At 43.7% G+C, this 21,497-nt stretch overlaps 1 protein-coding gene across 1 annotated transcript in view; it reads right to left on the reverse strand.

The window, feature by feature from the left end:
- Positions 1-2,066: 2,066 nt before the first annotated feature.
- The window catches only part of LOC126412693 (brachyurin-like), a 72,966-nt gene continuing 53,535 nt past the window's right edge, over positions 2,067-21,497 (reverse strand). Inside the window, exons 4-7 of the mRNA XM_050082404.1 lie at positions 20,286-20,446; positions 16,599-16,697; positions 8,353-8,495; positions 2,067-2,288 (exon numbers count right to left, since the gene is read on the reverse strand). Coding sequence (XP_049938361.1) covers positions 2,112-2,288; positions 8,353-8,495; positions 16,599-16,697; positions 20,286-20,446 — 580 coding nt within the window. The 3' untranslated portion in view covers positions 2,067-2,111. The remainder of the gene's footprint in view (positions 2,289-8,352; positions 8,496-16,598; positions 16,698-20,285; positions 20,447-21,497) is intronic.

The following is a 21,497-nucleotide window of genomic DNA, read 5'->3' on the forward strand; positions in this document are numbered from 1 at the left end:
TTGAATTTAAAACTTTTCTCTTTTATTACCCATTCATCAGGAGCTAGATATCAGAGCTTAGTAGTTTGGTGGCTTCATTCAATAACACTGTTAAGCAATCTGGGCATTTGGGTTAATGAATGGTATAGGGGGTTGTGTGAGTGTATGTGTATGTGTGTGAGTTTGTGTGTTTTATTCTTGTGTATTAAGCTTAATTGTTCACAGTTAGGGTTTCTTTAAAACTCTGAAAAAGATGTGTTGTTTGCTAAATCAGTTTTTTCATTGAAGATGGTGTTGGGTAATTTATAGCTATGGCTGAAAATCTCTAACTGTTCGAAAAGGCCATCTTCAGTCTCTTGTCTATAGCATGTAGAATACAGAAGTTGTCATTTATATCTGTAATGGAGTGTGTTAGGTTGGCAGCAAAACTGAATTTATTTAGATTTTTTAAGTGGATTGTGTCAATGTGCTTTCTTTATCAGATTTCAAGTTACTTTATATATAGCAGATTTGTGAGAAGATTGGTTGACTGTTTCAGTGTTTGAACGACTTTGTTTTGTATTTTGTTGTTTTTGTGTACATTTATTTTGACTTTTTGTGATTTAAAAAGCTTTATGAGCTGATATGAGATGTTACTGAGTAAAGGCGTAGAGGCATTTTTATTTTCTTCAGTTACTGAGGACTGATTAATAAATGCTGTGTCATTGGTTTTCATTTATGCATATTATTTATCAAGTATGGATGATTCGAAAGTGTTATTGTATGCTGTTGTTTTTACAATGTTCAGTTCTTTAGTTTTTGTAGCAGATTCAGGTGAATTTTATTTATAAGGTTGAATGGCGATCTAAAGAATACTAGTTTATTTATTGAGGTAGCATGGCTCTGAGCACTATGGGACTTAACATCTATGGTCATCAGTCCCCTAGAACTTAGAACTACTTAAACCTAACTAACCTAAGGACATCACACAACACCCAGTCATCACGAGGCAGAGATTCCCGCCGGGAATCGAACCCGGGAACCCGGGCGCGGGAAGCGAGAACGCTACCGCACGACCACGAGCTGCGGACTGAGGTAGCATGATATTGTGTTGCTTATAATAACATCTGATACTGTGAGTTTCCTATAAATTTAGAATTTGTGTTTGTTGTTGTGAAATTAATGTTTCTGTCAGGAAAGTAGCGTGTAGTTTCCGAAAATTCGAATTTTGACCAAGAAATTCTCCACCTCAACGCTAACTATATGAACTTTAGCCATGCTCTTTGGCTAGTTTGTATCCTGTAAAGCAACTGGGAATTGTTTCTTGTGGCATAGTTTGTGTAGTACTGTGTTATAACTGGAAAACAGAAACTGTGCGTCCCAGAGTAATGTGTGCAGCAGGATTAAAGCTGTGGGTGCCAAAAACTGCAAGAAAACGCTCGATGTCGATATCACGATGTAAATAATTCGTCCTAGCTCGCCGTTTTCAGTGCTTACTTTTTTTTCTTCTATCTTACCACAGCTACACAACCCTCACAATGCTACAAACAATTACTAAAAGTGTGTACCATCTGAAGGTGAGGAACTAGGTGACTCGATACTGATCATGGTGTAATAAAAATTGAAGCATCAGAAAAGGCGATGGGTTGCAGTTATTGCTGAAAACCTCTGCTTATCAAAGACAGAGTGTTCCACAAGCGTAATGGATAAATGTTTCTATGAGTGATACTGACAGGGATTTTATAAATACTGAAGCTTGGAAAACAGATTTACTGCAACAGTTTATGTTAGTTTTAAAATTCAATGTTTTAGTGTTGTACGTGTGATTATTGCATACTATGGGTCGGTTAGCTAGTCATTGGCTGAGTGCATCAAGGTAGTGTTCACATACTGGTGATAAATTGGATAGGTCCATTTTTGACCATGTTATTTACTGAAGTAAATCCAGGTACTTAATGGCTGTTCCACTTCCAACCATTTTAAAAATTGTCGCCCATAGGCTTTTACTACTTAATGAAGATCTGTACTAAAAGATACTTTCCTGATGGTAATGAGAGCTAAGTCCTTTTCGTATTCACACTAACCAAGATAAATACAAAGCTGCTGCTATGGATCTTTTATTGCTTCACACAAAATACATGAGCAAGACATATCTACGGCGCAATGGCAATGCCAGTGTTCTGGCTGATCCACTCCATGTAGTTGGTGACACGGGTGAAGACTGGTGGCCAGCCGACCTCGCAGCCCAGGCTGATACCGAAAGACACAATTCCGATCTGCGTTCGTGAACCATCAGCCTCGTAGATCACCAGTGGGCCGCCACTGTCGCCCTGTGTACATAGAAAGAGGTTACTAGAGGACTAGAAAATACAGCCATTCACAAGCAGCACCAAGGTACAGGAAGCATTTAACTTATACAAGGTGTAACAAAAATATATGGCCAAACTTTCAAATGACATTCCTCACACACAGAGGAATAAAATATTTTATGTGGTCACCGTTCTGGAAACGCTTTATTTCCATATTAGAGCTCTTTTCCACTTCTCTTTATTATCATATTTCCCATGTCTGCGCCTAACCCCTTCCAACCTGTAGAGAATAGAGATTATAGATCTAAAAAAAATTCTTCATTGAGCTATCGTAACAAGCTTGGAAGCTGGGCAGACCGTCAATGGTCCCATGCTTTCAGTGTGAGATGCTGATGTGTCAACTTTCTCACAGTAAGGGGTGCTCAGTGAGGGACACCTTCAGTGAACTTTGTTGAATCTCTTCGGCCAATGTGGTAGTGTAAGAGGAGTCACTTGGTGCCTCACGCGAGGTCATACAGGGGACCATGTGACAGAGCATTGCTTGTTTGCTCGCCAACGTTAGTACTACTAACAAACACCTCTCCCACTCCCAAATGCCGTCAATTACACTTTGGTCTTAGTGGCCAACTCTGTACTTCCCTAGGCACCAATGTGTACCTTTTGCGGAAAAAAAACTGTTTAGGGGCCAGTCTTCATCTGTTAGCCATTTTGTTATTCTTTCAACTACCTTGATCTGGATGTCCACTTCCTCACTGTTCATACAACCTTGTATAATTCCAATGTGGATATGCGAGGTCTACCTCACCATGCAGTGTGGAATAGTGGTCCTTTAGTAACTGGTTGCCGCCAGTATCTCACATGTTTGCAATGGACAAATGCTAGGCACAACTTTAGGTATGACCTGTGGCCACCTCCGGCTCATGCTAACCAGTGCTGCAAAGTGCGTACACTCTGTATTTGCCACACCATACATACCTCCAGCAATGTACATCTGGCGCAACTGTGTGAACATGGGTGTGCTGTCTTGCTATGTACGGGCCATCTGACTCATGTTGATTCCTGTTCCACTGCTGTCATCTGCACCAAATCCTGGCTGGCTGACACACTGCTGCTACCTGTGTCCCGTTCAGGTAGCTGCCGGTCGCTGCCTATCTGCTCCCCAACGCCAGGCCATGCTCAATGTTCCTGCAGCCTGTCCCTGCCATCACTGTGAGGGTCCTGGACTCGACGTCCTCATCATCCCCGCCACACTGCTGCTGTCATTGGACTCATGCTGCTTGCAGCAGAATGACGTGCTCCTGCTGTTGTCATCATTGTCTTCATGCGATGTTGTGGATGTGTGTTACTAGCCTCTGAGCCACTGCTTTTGCATCCTGTCGCCGATCTGCCAGAGAATGTATGTCACTTAGCAGCCAGAAGGAGTAGAGAATCTTCAATCTGTATGGTATATTTTATTTCCGTGTTATTTTGATTCACTACTGTTGCCAATACGCTCCCATTTGCTGTAGCCATGGCTCCAAATACACAGACTCGAGCCTAAAATGCATCAGACAGTGTGGACGAAGACATTGTTGAGTTCTTACAATGAAGAATTCATGATTTCATGGTCGAAATTATAGATTTATAATAGAAAAACGCCGAATTACGAAGACAAGAAACACAAGCAGCCTCCCCCCCCCCCCAAAGGTAGATTTCAAAGTTCAAACCGCCCCTGGTGAAGTTAAAGGAATTGAAATCCGTTCAGCTACCACCTCGACTACCTCATCTACTACATAAAGTAGTTTTTCTGTAGCTAATTTTATTTCCTTCTTCTCTCGAAAACCCACAAAAAATGTGGAAACCGTTTTGAAAAATGTCCACGATGTGGTTTGCATTGACACTCAGTGTGATACTTTCCTGATGAATGACGGATGATTGGAGTTAATGGGGGCCACACATGTCTATGTAGTGTCAACTGATACCCTAAAATATGCTGACAGATTTCAGTTCCTGGCCAAAGGTTTAACAAAGTGGTATTCTGATAGGCAAACTGTTGGTTATTACTGTGAAGTGTGACAAACAGTCCATCCTCAGACAAAAGTTGGGGGAAAAGTTTGAACAATTTGCAAAATGCATAAGAACAATCTCATGCAAAACACATACCCTTGGTCAGGATACAACTTGCAATGATGTACTCCTAAGAGAGGCTGAACTGCACCATGGTATTAATTCGCAAATTCGCAGAGAGGTCAGAGTAACCTCCTCCACTTCACTCCATGAAGTAGTCCGCCTGTCATTGTTATGTGAAGAAGCCCGACACTTTGTTGCTACAGATGCACCCCCTGCACCTAATAGTGAGCTGCAGTGTGTGGTCGCTAATGAATCAGTTTGTGGTCGATGTAAATGCACCAGTCACATGGCCAGTATATACTCAGTGCTATATTGTCCTAACTGCCATGGACGTGGGTACTTAGGAATGCTCTGCCCACAAAACTGAAACAGATCATTCCGAGGTCGTGGTGGTCATCCCTGTGGCTGGGGAAGTGTGTGTCTTAATCAGGGAAATGGCAGGGGGCTGGCTCAGCCACCCTATCCTGCCGTCATTAAAGTCAGTTAACTGTGTAAATTACTGAGGTCTGAAACGAGTGTCAAATGTGATAGTGAGAGAGCAGGTACAAGAAAAACCAGCTCTAATTTTGATGGTTAAGAGTGCCTCGATAAGTCTAGTATTTCTTTCTCTTGGTGGTAAGTGGCCATTAAAACTACCCAAATGTCATGTTAATGGTGTGGATACTGAATCTATAAATCCAACAAGTACGCATTCAGTTAAGATGAAAATCAATGGCACCATCTATAAATTTGATATGGAAGTGACATGGTGGAGAAGGTCTGATTTAGTAGTCATACCAGTTTCTTGCACTGATTTCAGGTTTTGATTGACTTCCAGTTGCATACTATAAAATTTGCTGAAGCAATTCACCATTCTGGCGGTGACAGTACTTTTTAGACATGAGGAAATCTGGGGAAGGGGCTCATACACCAAAATACCAAAATTCCAATAGGCGACATATCTTAGTGCTGAAAGCACTGGTGGCACTGGAAAAATTCTCTGGTGGACTGTTAATAAGCAGGAGACTAGGGAGACCATCATTCTGATTGATCCACTTGCTCAAATGACATCCTGAACAGAATGCAAGTTTCTGTGAAACAAAGTCTGTAGGCCGAAAGTAAGAATTTCTGTGTGTCGAGATAAATTTTGGAATCAGTAATAATACCAAAGGGAACCATCCTGGCCAGTACGCAAGACGTAACTGAGAATTAGTAATATGCTCCTAAAAAGAGTGCTAAGAAAAGAGGATAATTCTTACCAGTTTGAGAAGTGTGCACGGTAATGGCACCCTTAAAGCAACAATTGCAGAGTAAGTTGTCCCATTTAAATGGCGCTGAGTAAAGTTAGTTATCAACGGTTTTAGTTCAGTATTTGTAATTATTCGAAGAGAGGCAATACTTGTCAGCTACTGATCTTATAAAGCATGAAATCAGAACCAGAAATGCAAGGCCAGTTGCCTAGAAACTATACTGAGTTCCATCTCAATTACAGTCCGTTGTCGAAGAAACAATCTGACAACAACTTCTTGCCAGAATTATTCAACTGTCAGCCAGCCACTGGTTGAGTCTGATTGCCACTGTCGCAAAAAATCTGTTAATGGATAGAAGACCTCCTACCTATGTATGGACATGAGAGTTGTAAATAAGTCACTATCCTGCCAAATCTCTTTCCAAATATTGATGGAACGTTGTACAGATAACGAAATTCCAAGTTTTTCAGTATTATTGATAAGGGATCAGGATATCATCACATCCTGATAGCCTATCAGGACTGACCTAAAACAGCTTTTATTGTTCTTTTCAAATTTTTTCATAATGTGGGGCGACAATATTTCTTTCAAGTCAGTACCGCCATTAGACTGTTGTTTATTTACAGTGTTACATTTACACTTACACAATCATGATTTCGGCTTCAAAGTGCTATTATCAAGTGTTTTCAGTGTTATAAATTGCCTAAGGTGGCATATTGTAGTATTAAAATACTGATTTTAAAGAGCTTTTATTGTATCTTCTGGGTTGTACGACTTTTTGTGGATGCTTTTTGGCTTAAGAAATGCATCTGCATCAGAGGTTTTCTGATTTGTTGTTGAGAGGCCTGAAACCACTGCCTTTTTGGTTTATTTAGATGATATCATTGTTTTCTCTCAAACTATTGATAAACACACAGAATGATTGAAAAAAAGTATTGACGAAGTTACAGAATGATCATCTAAGTTTGGAACTGGAAAAATGCTCTTTTGCAGGGCTACAAGTTCAGTACTTAGGACATGTTTAGCGCCATTGGGGTTAAATCAGACTCAGGTGACTGACAGAAGCCATAGATAACTGCTCTGTACCAACCAATGTAAACGAATTACATAGCTTCCTGGGATTAAGTAATTGTTATCACAGTTTTGTAAATGATTATGATAAACACTTAACCAAGTTATTAAAGAAAGGAGTAACTTTTGTACGAACACAGAATGTGAAAACGCAATGCAGAAAATTAAGGAAGTTTTGATGAGTTTGCCTCTGTTGATATACCCTAACTTCGAGAAACTATTTATACTCTAACATGATGACTCAGACATTACTATTACCGTTTTTTGAGCCAAGAGCACAACAGAAAATAAAAACCTATTGCTTATGCTTCTTGCCAGCTCAACAAAGTTAAAATCGATTAAAGTGCCACAGGAAAGGAGTTGTTTGCATGTCCGAAAGAACAGACGCCATATTCATACCGTTTAAGGCTAACCGGCTGATGACCTTCTTCAGAGCGGATGCACACGATTTGCCTGAACTCTTACGGGACTCGGTGGATTGTCTGCCGCGAGAAATGGGTATAATGGCAGGGGCACTACGAGTGTAGTGTGTGGACTATAAGTTGGGAATGTGGGTCTCATGGGGAGCGTGCCGGCGATAAATGCCTGCAGCCACTCTATCATGCTCTGTGTGCTCGGTGGCTCAGATGGATAGAGCGTCTGCCATGTAAGCAGGCGATCCCAGGTTCGAGTGCCGGTCGGAGCACACATTTTCAACTGTCCCCGTTGATTTATATCAACGCCTGTCAGAAGCTAATGGTATTGATTTAATTGTAATTTCATTCTAGAGAGCTGCACGCTCACAAATGGCATCTGTTCCTTCGAACATGTCCGAAAAAACAGATGCCATCTTTATAATATGATGACAGGTCTTAAGATACATAACCATTTCATCAAGATTACGATGACCTCTTTTGTTCTTGTTCATATCTACGTGATTGTTTTAATCAGATGTTGAAGCCCGTAAAATGGCCACTGCCGGACCCCTCCCCTAGAGGAGGAATGTAACTACTGAATAAAGAAGTACGATAACAAAGCGAGGTAAGTGTATACTGCTAAAACTGTGGTCATATCTCTGGGACTCAATGGGACCTACATAGTCGGGTGATTCTGCGCTATGTCTTTCATAGCATGTCCGTTTGCAAGGGTATAAAAAACTACTTGTACATGGATGTAGTGTGTTTTGAAGATATAAAAGAAACAATTTTATATATAACAAAAATGTTAGGTGCACTGTTCCCCCGCTAGGATTCCATGAAATTTTTGACGCTAGTGATGTTCAGGGACGATGTTGAAGCTGCCGTGCGATAACATTGTTTTAGAAATGTTGCCTCACCGCTAAGGATTTCTTTTTGTGACGGGAAATGAAGCGTTTGATGTACGAGACATCGATAGACACTCCTGAAGAACTGGTTGCCCATTTGGCAACCAGTTCATAACAATGACTGTGTTAGAGAATTACCAGAAAGCAGATGCCAGTTGTTTATTCACGTAAACGGACGACGTCTTCAGCAATATCTCTGAAATAATATTCATCACACAGCAGCGTCAGTACCTTCACGGCTCGTAACGGGAAAAAGATGCACTGTGATATTCGTGTCACGTAAATAAAATGTTTCTTTTTATCTCTTCTAAACAATCTAAAATTTTGTGTACGTAATTTTTCTACTCCCTGTGTGTTGTGTGTGTATACATACGTTGCAAGTGCTGACGCCGTTGTCGCCGGACGTGCAGATGTGCATGTCGTCGTCGATGAGGAAGAAGTAGCGCAGGTTGCAGGACAGGTGGCTGATGACAGGTGCCACGGCGTAACGCAGCACCTCGCTGATCTGATCAGATGCTGCAACACGAAAATGGCAACGGTGTGAACTGGCTGAGCATTCACTCGAAACCTTTTCGTGTACTGAAAGTTCACCCACAGCGCCATTGGTTATTCTACACTCATGCTCATAAATTAAGGATAATTGCAGAATGTGGTGCCACACAACGTGGCACTACACAAAACTGGCGCTAATAGCATAGCCACATAGGGAACACACACGACACAGATCTGTAAGTCCATGGTATTGGTGATAAGTTGAGAAAACCGTCCCGAAGCACATGTGCTACAACACCACTGTTTCCTGCGCATGTACCCCGACATCAATATGGGATATGATCACCATGCACACGTACACACGCCGCATAACGGGTTGGCATAGTCTTGATCAGGTGGTCGAGCAGCTGCTGGGCTATAGCCTCCCATTCTTGCGCCAGTGCCTGTCGGACCTCCTGAAGTTTCGTAGGGGTTTGAAGACGTGCAGCGATACGTCGACCGAGAGCATCGCAGGTGTGCTCGATGGGGTTTAGGTCTGAAGAACAGGCAAGCCACACCATTCACCTGATATCATCTGTTTCAAGGTACTCTTCCACGATGGCAACTCGATGAGGCCGTGCGTTATCATCCATCAGGAGGAAGAGGGGACCCACTGCACCCCTGAAAAGGCGGACATACTGGTGCAAAATGGCGTCCCGATACACCTGATCTGTTACGGTTCCTGCGTCAAAGACATGCAGGAGTGTACGTGCACCAATCATAATCCCACCCCACACCATCAAAGCACGACCTCCATATAGGTCCCTTTCAAGAACATTAACGGATTGGTATCAGGTTCCTGGTTCAAGCCAGATGAAAACCCGGCGAGAATCACTGTTCAGACTATACATGGACTCGTCTGTGAACATAACCTGGGACTACTGTTCCAATTACCATGTACTGTGTTCTTGACACCAGGCTTTACGGGCTCTCCTGTGACCAGGGGTCAGTGGAATGCACCTTGCAGGTCTCCGGGTGAATAAACCATGTCTGTTCAGTCGTCTGTAGACAGTGTGTTCGGAGACAACTGTTCCAGTGGCTGTGGTAAGGTCCCGAGCAAGGCTACCTGCAGTACTCCGTGGCCGTCTGCGGGCACTAATGATGAGATATCGGTCTTCTTGTGGTGTTGTAGACTGTAGACGTCCCGTACTGCAGCGCCTGGACACGTTTCCTGTCTGCTAGAATCGTTGCCATAATCGTGAGATCACACTTTGTGGCACACAGAGAGCCCCTGCTACGACCTGCTGTGTTTGACCAGCCTCCAGTCGCCCTAGTATTCTACCCCTCATAACGTCATCAATAAGTTTTCTTTGAGCCATTTTCTACTCACAGTCACCATTAGCACGTCTGAAAACGTCTGCACACTTACTCGCTGCACTGTACTCTGACATGCACCAACACACCTCTGCGTATGTGGACCGCTGCCAGCGCCACCGTGCGACGACCGCTGGTCAAATGCACCGCATGGTCACACCCCGAGGTGATTTAAACCCGCAAACCGCCCACCAGAGCGTTGTTTCACCATGTATCAGCATTGTCCTTAATTTATGAGCATGTGTGTATAAACGGCTCTTGGCTAGGAGTGTTGACTAGCCAAGAATAGTTATCGAAGTAATTCATGTTGCACAGCCGAAGCCGAAGATGCTCACAGACATTAGCGCCGAATCTCGCTACATTGGCCAAGCTACAGGTGTCACTGATTCTCTTTTATCTTACGCCCCCGTTCGCGCCGGCACGGCTGCAAGCACTAATCAGGGAAATGTTATTAAACTTCTGGACAATGGTTTGGAACTAAAATGTCAAATAATTTCTCACTACAGAATATATCAAGTAGGGTTCCAATCGGGGCACACTCTCCTCTCAAAGTTTTTTGCGGGAGTTCCCGTCTGAGGTCAAGAGGTGGTAGGCGAATCGGAGCGCTTTTTATACAACTCAGAATTTCCAACACGCCATGCGAACGCGACGGTAACACCAGCAGGTCCTGTCCCTACAGCAGCAAGCCTGGCCTCTTCAAGAATAGTAAGTTCTGTCCGGATGTCATCATGTCTACCTTAAGTCTGAAACCCGCTAACAGGACACCCGACTGTACAGTACGCCACAACATCGAAAATCCTTTCCTTCTTTGAGTGACATGAGAATCCCGCAAGTCTCAATAGAGTGGCTCTATATCCACGTAAACCAGGGACTTAATCCTCTGAGTGGCCAGCAGACTGCTCCGTTACTATAAGTGTTGTGTGCATCGGCCATTCCCCTACTCCTGGAGAAACGGACTGCAACGTTCCCACGAATTCTCTTGGCTAAAGCGACGTAAGTTCAGACAGACAACCCTTGCAATTTTATCAAATACAATACTTAGAACCAAGACCGGTAATCAGAGTTAAATAAAGTGATGAGGATCATGTGTCCTACATATCTCCAGTCATGATAAGGAGCGATAGGGTTGGCCTATTAATGGAAGGAAGCAAGCTAGAAGGTTCGTAACTTTTCGACTTTTACAACAAAACGTTCAATTAACATGTCGGTTAAAATTTACCTATACGAAATTCTGTTATTTTATACATAACCATGACCACAAAAATACAAAATACTGTATGGAGAAATTCCGGAAAAGGAATGAGTTCCATGATGTTTTGGCTAATTATGGAGAGTACGACCGAAAATCACGCTTTTGAGCAAATGTTAAATAGTAAATTTTTATGTGTGATTTATTCCTCGGAACGTCACTTGTATCCGAAGCTGTCCCTACATTATTTATAACTCTAGTGTACTACTAATGATTGTAATTTTGTTGAATAATGGTTGTTGCCATTTATTCTGTAGTGACACTGAACAAGCAAACATAGAGGTATTGTGTAATAGTAAGGCAAATAGCGCATATGAAAAGGGGACTTCAATCCGCCACACATCGGCCTGATATTAATTTCGGATAGTTGCCTCATGTCATTGTAGTCATGCTTATTTCAGTGCCAAGAAAAATTTCGTGTTCTCTACCTTCCATCTGAGGTGATGTTGCATGTCTAAGGATTATATACTGTTGTTGTCTTCATTCCGAACACTAGTTTGATGCAGCTTGTAACACTCCGGTTTGATCTACTGACTTATCCCGCTCTATCGGGATCCGATAGCAGCCCAAATAGATATTAATTAATGTGACCGTGTACCTAATGGGGCTGGCAATCGGATTGGACTGCTACGGAGTTGTTACATTCCATTTTGTCCTTCTCGAATGCTGCAATAATGAATGTCTGGTGCCAAGAAGAACAGCAACACAGCTTCATTAATCAACAACCTATATTTATCACCAAAAACACAACGTAAGGAGACAGCCACTGCCTTCGTCGTACAGAATTAATAACGGCTAATCACAGCACAGGCCTCTTCGTTATTTATTATCGTCACACGTAATTTCAATCACTGTAATCCAACACTGCAATCCAACACTGCATCCAAATAATGCCGGCGCGGTAGACGCGAAAATACAAATATCGGCACTGAAATATCACTGAATCACACTAGTAATTGTACTTGTTCACTTTCCCGTATATTTCTAACACAAAAGGGGTTAAACCGCGGCGATGCCCCCCCCCCCCCCCCCCCCCCCCTTTGTCGGTACGGCTTTGCATTACGGCCACCGGCCGCCCCACGGCCCGGCCCGCAGCCTGGGTCCCACTCCACTGTCTCAACACTCGCTCTCGCTCTCGCCACCCGACGCACACTATCGATTGTTTGTCCTGTCGACCTGTGCTGTCGCAAAACTTATAGTAAGGGCCTACGGACCCCTTACAAGCTCTACATGCTGTTCTATCCTGTGCAAGCCTTTTCATCTTCAAATAATTGCTACCTCCTACGTCCATTTGAAGCTGCTTACTGTATTCGTCCCCAGGTATCCCTCTACAATTTTACCCCTCGCACTTTCCTCCGTTATCAAACTGACGGCTCCTTGATCCCTCGATATGTATCCTATCATCCGCCCGCTTCTCCTATTCAAGCTGTGCCACGCAATTCTTTTTTCCCCATTTCCATTCAATACCTACTCAACAGTTATTTGATCTACCCATCTAATTTTCAAAATTCTCCTGTAGCACCAGATTTCAAAAGGTTCTATTGCTGTCATGTCTTAACTGTTTATGGTCCACAGTGCACTTCTGCAGAAACTACTCTCCCGACAAATATCCTCAGAAAAGACTTCCTGATGTTTAAATTTATATCAGATATCAACAAATTCTTCTAAAGGTGCCCTAAGTCTTACTTCAACTGATATAGCGCTACGCTTATTCGCATGTGCGCGCTGGCACACACACACACACACACACATATGTATACGTTGTAAGGTTTTCATATATGTTCTACTATTGTAAATAATTCACCTTCACTGCATTGGGACAAAGCTGAATGAGTGCACTGCATGGGTAGTGAATAAGATACTTGACCTCTATTTGGATTTATCTGTGGTTGACTTCCTAGTCAGTCAGTTCTGCAGCGCTGGGGCATTCTTATGTGAGAGTTTGTAGCGAGCAGTTACTTTTTTAAGATAATGAGATCAGTTTTCTATGAATCTGGGAGAAGCTATCTCGAATACTTTATTATGGAGATGAAAACTCATATATATTACTTTCTCGCTCTTATACTAATGGAAAAGATTTTGGAGGAATTTTAAAGGTAACGAAAGCATGCGCAAGTATGTAATGTTTATCAGAACTATTACTTGAAGGAAGCCTTTGTCCCTCAGATAATTAATAACTTTCGTGATTAGTGTTAATTTGATATCTTTGTTTTCATCATGGCACATATAACGTAACTGGTTAAAATATTTCTAATTTTGTAATGAGAGAATTTTTGGATTCATACATATGTAAATATACACTGAATAGCCAAAGAAACTGGTACACCTGCCTAATATCGTGTGGCGGCCCCGCTTGCGCCCAGAAGTGTCGCAACACGACGTGGCATGGACTCGACTAGTGTCTGAAGTAGTGCTGGAGGGAGCTGTCTCCATGAATCCTGCGGTGTTGTCCATAAATCCGAAAGAGTACGAGAGGGTGCAGATCTCTTCTGAACAGCCCGTTGCAAGGCATCCCAGATATGCTCAATAATGTTCATGCTTGGGGAATCTGGTGGCCAGTGGAAGCGTTTAAACCCGGAAGAGTGTTCTTGGAGCCACTCTGTAGCAATTCTGGATGTGAGGGGTGCCGCATTTTCCTGCTACAATTGCTCAAGTCCGTCGGAACGCACAATGGACATGAAAGGATGCAGGTGATCAGACAGGATGCTTACGTACGTGTCACCTGTCAGAGTCGTATCTAGACGTATCAGGGGTCCCATATCACTCCAATTGCACACGCCTCCACCAGCTTGAACAGTCCCCTGCCAACATGCAGGGTCCACGGATTCATCAGGTTGTCTCCATACCCGCACACGTCCATCCACTCGTTATAATTTGAAACGAGACTCGTCCGACCAGGCAACATGTTTCCAGTCATCAACAGTCCATTGTCAGTGTTTACGAGTCCAGGCGAGGAGTAAAGCTTTGTGTCGTGCAGTCATTAAGGTTACACGAGTGGGCCTTCGGCTACGAAAGTCAGTATCGATGATGTTTCGTTGAATGGTTCCCACTCTGACACTTGTTGATGGTCCAGCATTGAAATCTGCAGCAGTTTGCGGAAAGGTTGCACTTTTGTCACGTGGAACGACTCTTTTCAGTCGTCCTTGGTCCAATTCTTTCAAGATATTTCTCCGGCCGCAGCGATATCGGAGATTTGATGTTCACGGTACACTCTTGAAATGGTCGTACGGGAAAATCCCACTTCATCGCTACCTCGGAGATGCTCCTCACATCGCTCGTGCGCCGACAATAACACAACGTTCAAACTCACTTAAATCTTGATAACCTGTCACTGTAGCAGCAGTAACAGATCTAACAACTGCGCCAGACACTTGTTGTCCTATACAGGAGTTTCCGACAGCAGCGCCGTATACTGCCTTAATATATTACTTAGGGATCCAGAGGGAACGGTGATGTGTACGTGTACCTCACCCCTCATGGTAATGTACATGTGCGTCAGTGAAAAAGACCAATAAAAAGGTGTTAGCATGTGGACGTAATGTGCTGTTCCAGTCTCTTCTGTACCTAAGGTCCATCACCGTTCCCTTAATTCGGTGCTCTCCGATACACACGATCGAACAGCGGAGGAGTGGTACTCAAGCGTCAACTTTAGGTTACAATATCTCCGGATGTAATTAACATTTAACAATGCAACAAACGGCACTGATTACGTATTTGTTTATATGTTCAGATGTGCTAACAAAACTAACGTAGTTCCATTAAAAAAAACGTAGGTTTGTGTTAAAAAACATACTTCCGTGCATTTTTGTATGGTTTGTATTAACCAATTACACCAGCCCCTCTCCTCACGTTCGGTCTGTGGAATCGATTCGTCAGTATTTGATGTGGTTTACGAAATATATCCAGCGGTAATGACAGGTGACTCACCCTGTATAGTGAAGCCTGTGCCAGTTACCAGTTTCTTTGGAGCTTCAGTATTCATTTTAACTGAAGACATTGAAATATCTCGAAAACTACACATCGGATCAAAAAAAGTTAAAATACCAATTTGTTTGTCTTGGAGGGGGACATCCAACGATACCACACTCGACCCGCCAAACCACGTCGTGCATGAGCGGCGGGGGGCAACTTTGAAATCTTCAATGGGAATCCCCGTTTTTTACTACAGATTACGATTCCACTGCAAAATTTACATTCCTTTTGTCTGAAGCATTTTCTTCGTTTCGCCACAGTTGGCACTGCAATCGGAGGAATAGAAATGGATACACAGTCGTAATTTATGACATGCCACTTAATGGCCCTTGAATATCCAGTGGCACATCGAACCTCACATCCATGCTGCGAGGGTAGGACAGGTCAGTATTTCATAATTTCTAATTGGAAATCCCATTTTCAACGTTGTATGCATCCGACATATCGAACGGGGGACTATGCGCCACCGTGGCCGTGATGCGATTTACGACGTATAGTAACAGGCCGTATAAGGCGACCGGAGCTCACTTATCGTGCAGACGTAGAACAGATAGCGGCTCTAAACTTTACAATACTTACACAGTGTTTATTCTCTGCGCAACTACCTATCATTTGGAGAACAAACGTGCAAGTAGACAATGAATGTTGTGACCACAGAAGAAAAAATCGAAATGACCCTCATTTACGCAGACTGTAGAAAAAATGTTGAAGCTGCTGTTGCCTTGTATGCCGATCGTTTTCCAGAGACAGCTCGCTCTCGTTCGTTCTTATACAAGGTTGTGGACGCATGGTGGCAACATAAAGTCCGGCAAAAGGAAACAATGCAAACGAATTACTGGAAAAGCTAACAAAATAATTGGACTAGTGACATTGCGCCACAACCCATGGATAAGTGCCAGACAATTACACCGCGATTCCGGTATGTCTGTAGGTAGTGTTGTCACAATACTGCATCGTCATAAGTATCATCCACACCACGAATTGCTACATCAATAAGTTCATGGCGCTGATTTCCATAACCGGTTTGTGTTTTGTGAAAGAGCAGGTCAACAAATGCAAACGACTCCCACATTGTTTGCCGAGGTACCATTTTCCGATGAGTCTACATTCACAAACCATGGTTGCGTTACCTAGCATACCATCCATTACTGGATTGTACACAACCCCTACTGGTTACGGCAAGTTGGCCATCAACGTCATTCTTCGGTTAACGTATGGCGTGACATCATGGGGAACAAATTCACTGGTCGACGGCACCTTGAATGTCATATGGTTTTCATTGGGCGCACAATAGTTTATTTCGTCATTTAATTAGATTCATTTCCTTTATTTCGTATTTTGCAGTTCCTGAAGTTTAAAATTTTATGTCATGTCGCTGTTCACATGGGAAACAAAGGGACAACCAACTGTCAGTTTCACTCAGCAGTTGAATACGGTGTCTAAAGTACACGTGACACGAGGAGAAAGTTTTGAAAACAAAATATTCAGTATTCACACATACAGACAATTATTACACAGAAAGCCTACAACGTTGCCAACAGAGGAGTACTCACAGTCGCTCTCCAGTCCCCATCCACTGACGGTCGTCTCAGCTCCGACGAACTTGTTGTTCAGCTCACTGCTACTGGGCAGGTTCACAGGCTGGATGTACTCTGTAGGCAAAGAGGGGGTCTCATTGACTCAAATTGCAGTACACCTCACAAAGACGACAAGCAGCAGCAACAACTCTGCTTGTGATAATGTGTGGCAGGGGAGGAAAAACATGAAATATTATACAGTAAGAAGTATCCTTTTCGTGCATGCGCTGCTAGAAATTAGTCAATTGTTTCAAGAACGACTACACGTTACTGAGTTTATTCATCTGTCATTCGCGACTTCAGTGTGTGCCATTTTCTAATGGTAACTCAAATGAAAGTGAATTAACTGGTATTCTTTACTGTTAACAGGACATCGTCTTCGTGTCCAACAATATTTACGTAAGAACAACAGATGAAGAATCAATCATTCCCACGAGACATCAAGCTAACACAGTGTAACTCCTCCATTCGATTTGATAATGATCTCAGTTGAAGAAGAAAGTCCACAAGTTTGTTCAGATATGCCACATCCAACAGAAGCCATTCCATGTTCGTCAGATCTCGTAAGGCTACCAAATTGCAGGGAATTTGAGCTCTACGTTTCACCCGCTGTTTCAAATAGTAGTGGAGGTGAGGTAAGGACCCTGAGTATTCCTGAAACAGGAACGTATGCGTGCAGCCTAGTGAAGAAGGCTGTTGTCATCTTGGAAGCAGGCCAGCAACTGGAAGCAGTTAATTTCATACATTATCTGGGAGTAAGCATTAGAAGTGATTTAAAATGGAATGATCATATAAAGTTGATCGTCGGTAAAGCAGATGCCAGACTGAGATTCATTGGAAGAGTCCTAAGGAAATGCAATCCGAAAACAAAGGAAGTAGGTTACAGTACACTTGTTCGCCCACTGCTTGAATACTGCTTAGCAGTGTGGGATCCGTATCAGATAGGGTTGATAGAACAGATAGAGAAGATCCAACGGACAACAGCGCGCTTCGTTAGAGGATCATTTAGTAATCGCGAAAGCGTTACGGAGATGATAAATAAACTCCAGTGGAGGACTCTGCAGGAGAGATGCTCAGTAGCTCGGTACGGGCTTTTGTTAAAGTTTCGAGAACATACCTTCACCGAGGAGTCAAGCAGTATATTGCTCCCTCCTACGTATATCTCGCGAAGAGACCATGAGGATAAAATCAGAGAGATTAGAGCCCACACAGAGGCATACCGACAATCCTTCTTTCCACGAACAATGCGAGACTGGAATAGAAGGGAGAACCGATAGAGGTACTCAAGGTACCCTCCGCCACACACCGTCAGGTGGCTTGCGGAGTATGGATGTAGATGTAGAAGACCGGAGTGTCCACAGCACACTAACCATCAAGGTGTCGAGGAAAGGATAACAGTTGTCACCGAGAATGTTGAAATAAACATTTTTGTTCGTGTTTACGGTAACCTGAAAGAGTTGGCCCTAGTCATAGTACGATAATCAACCCCAAAACATCACAGAACCATCTGTGGCCAGAACTACATCCTGAAAACACACTGCAGGTTAAGGTCCACACTGGATCGTCGGTGCGGGCCGCTGTGGCCGAGCGGTTCTAGGCGCTTCAGTCGGGCATGAATGTATGTGATGTCCTTAAATTAGTCAGGTTTAAGTAGTTCTAAGTTCTAGGGGACTGAAGACCTCAGATGTTCAGTCCCATAGTGCTCAGAGCCATTTGAACCATTTTGAGCAAAAACATCGTCGGTGCGCTAGGCGCCCTACGTAATTTGAAAAGAGGCAAAATCGTAGTTCGTTGCAGCACACTACACACCTCCAGCCAACTACTGTACAGCTTCTGTATTGTTTGGCATGCTGAAGAGGTGCAGTATCATGTTCCACTGTGGGCAGTCACCTATTGCGCGGTACCCGACTCCAGATGTCCTTTGCAAGCAGTTTCTTTCGCAGTGTTTGCTTTAAAATTGGTTGAGATGGGCCGGCATACATATAGAGCAGCAATTCTTGTCGGGTCTAAAACCGAATGTCACTGGCAAGGCATACAGTCGTCTCCGGTCCCTGTCGGTTAGGACGTTTTTGCGACCACTGTTCTTACTCGGGTTTCGTGACCGTGTGCTGTACTCCATTCCATGTAGACACGTTGGATAGCCCGTGTAGATACACCAACAAATCGTGCAGCTTTATTCACGGTGTCATTCATGTCACATCTTGACGTCGACCCATCTTACTGCACCGATTCCATGCACTCTACTTGCCTGTACACACTACCTCACTGCCGGAACTTGAGGCAGCAGTAGGTGGTCACACTACCACTTGTCACCAGTGCTACACTGTCTACAGCTCTCCGATGTGATTATGGCCGCACGACGGAAACTTACAGACTTTAAACGGAGAGTGATAGTTGGAGCTAGATGCATGGGACATTCCACTTCGGAAATCGTTAGGGAATTCAATATTCCGAGATCCACAGTGTCAAGAGTGGGCCGAGAATACCACTGACAACGCAGTGGCCTACGGCCTTCGCTTGACGACCGACAGCAGCAGCGTTTGCATAGATTTGTCTGTGCTAACAGACAAGCAACACTTCGGGAAGTAACAGCAGAAATCAATGTGGGACGTACGACGAACGTATCCGTTAGGACAGTTCCGCGAAACGTGGCGTTAATGGGCTATGGTAGCAGACGACCGACGCGAGTGCCTTTGCTAACAGCACATCACCTGCAGCGCCTCTCCTGCTCTCGGGACCATGTTTGTTGGACCCTAGACGACTGGTAAAATGTGGCCTCATCAGACGAGTCCCAATTTCAGTTGGTGCGAGCTGATGGTAGGGCTCGAAAGTGGCGCAGACGCCACGAAGCCCTGGATCCAAGTGGTCAACAAGGCACTGTGTCAATAGTGTGGGCTGTGTTTATATGGAATGAACTGGGTTCTCTGATCCAACTGAACCGATCATCGACTGAAAATAGTTATGTTCGGCTACTCGGAGACCAATTGCCGCCTTACGCGGACTTCATGTTCCCAAACAACGGTGCTCCATGTCACCGGGCCACAACTGTTGGCATTTAGTTTGAAGAAGATACTGGACAATTCGTGCGAATGATTTCACCAACCTGGCCCGACATGAATCGTATGGAAGATTTATGGTACATAATCTAGAGGTTAGCTTGTGCACAAAATCCTGCAACAGCGGCACTTGCATTATTATGAATGGCTATAGAGGCAGCATGGCTCAATATTTCTGCAGGGGACTTCTAACTACTTGTCGCGCCGGGATCCTGCACCATACCGGGCGTAAAGGAGGTCCGATACGAAATTAGGAGATATCCCACGAATTTTGTAATCTCAGTGTATTTTGTCCGCTGAGAATACTATAGAACTCAGGACTGTATAAGAGAAAAAAAATAAGCAGTCATCAGCGTTATAGTCGAGTGTAAAATAAAGTGTGTCTAAATGGAACATATCACATGATTTCTTGAACATTGTCAACTCTAAAATTCCGTTTTACTAGGCATATCCATTTGTTGCATTTGGCTCAAAGTCTTAAATGTATATTATACAACTGAAACAGCGGACCTCTCGCAACAACTGTCTATGATATAGATCATATAGCGTTCAGTGACGTGCGTTTGAACAGGGGCGCAATGGCAGATGCCGCTGTGCGGGTGCTCACCGTTGAAGGTGACGGCGCTGGGAAGCTGCACGAGGGCAATGTCGTTGAATGTCAAGATGTAGAGTTCGTGCACGATCTTCTCCGTGCTCGTCACCACCACCTGCTGCGCCTCGTCCTCGCGTATGTAGTAAGCGCCCAGGTGAACCTCGAACACCGTGCCCCTACAACAAAGCACAGAGGACCAGCCTTAAGCACAATACGCCAGACGCAGATTAAACAAAAATGGCGTACACTAGACAACTAGCTGTTAGTTCAGTCGTTCACTCATCGTATTCCGCAGATCCGAAGAAGGACAACATTCAGAGATATGGGATCGTAAAACATACATTGAAAAAATAAATAAATAAATAAATAAAAAATACAAGTAAAACACAGAACCTTAAACAATCGCTGCTTACTGGCGCTGTTATAATCAGAACCGTATTGACATTAACACATCACTATACTCTATAGCCCAGGAAGCTCACGAATATCGGGGTCCAGATTATTCCGTCTGCAGATTATCTGGGCGCAGTTTGGTAGTTTTTGAAAAAAGAAAGAAGTATGAAGTACCTATACTATGTGATCAAAAGTATCTGGACGCCCTCAAAAACAGACGTTTTTCATAATAGGTCCATTTTGCTGCCACCTACTGCTAGGTTCTCCATACCAGCGACATCAGTAGTCTTTAGACATCGTGAGAAAACAGAATGGGACACTCCGCGGAACTCTCGGACTTCGAACGTGGTCAGGTGATTGGGTGTTACTTGTGTCATATGTCTGTACACGAGATTTCCACACTCCTAAAAATCCTTAGGTCCACTGTTTCCGATGTGACAGTGAAGTGGAAATTTGAAGGGACACTTACAGCACAAAAACGTACAGGCTGACCTCGTCTCTTGACTGATAGAGACCGCCGACAGTTGAAAAGGGTCGTAATCTATAAAAGGCAAGACAGCTATCCAGACCACCACACAGGAATTCCAAACTACATCAGGATCCACTGCAAGTACTGCGACAGTTTGGCGAGAGGTGAGAAAACTAGGATTTCATGGTTGAGCCACACATTACGCCGGTAAATGCCAAACGACCCCTCGCTTGGTGTAAGGAGCATAAACATAGGACGATTGAACAGTGGAAAAACGTTGTGGGAGTGACGAATCACCGTACACAATGTGGCGATCCGGTGGCAGGGTGTGGGTATGGCGAATGCCCGGTAAACACTATCTGCTA

The sequence above is a fragment of the Schistocerca serialis genome, chromosome 7, assembly GCF_023864345.2.
Source record: "Schistocerca serialis cubense isolate TAMUIC-IGC-003099 chromosome 7, iqSchSeri2.2, whole genome shotgun sequence".
Taxonomy (NCBI): domain Eukaryota; kingdom Metazoa; phylum Arthropoda; class Insecta; order Orthoptera; family Acrididae; genus Schistocerca; species Schistocerca serialis.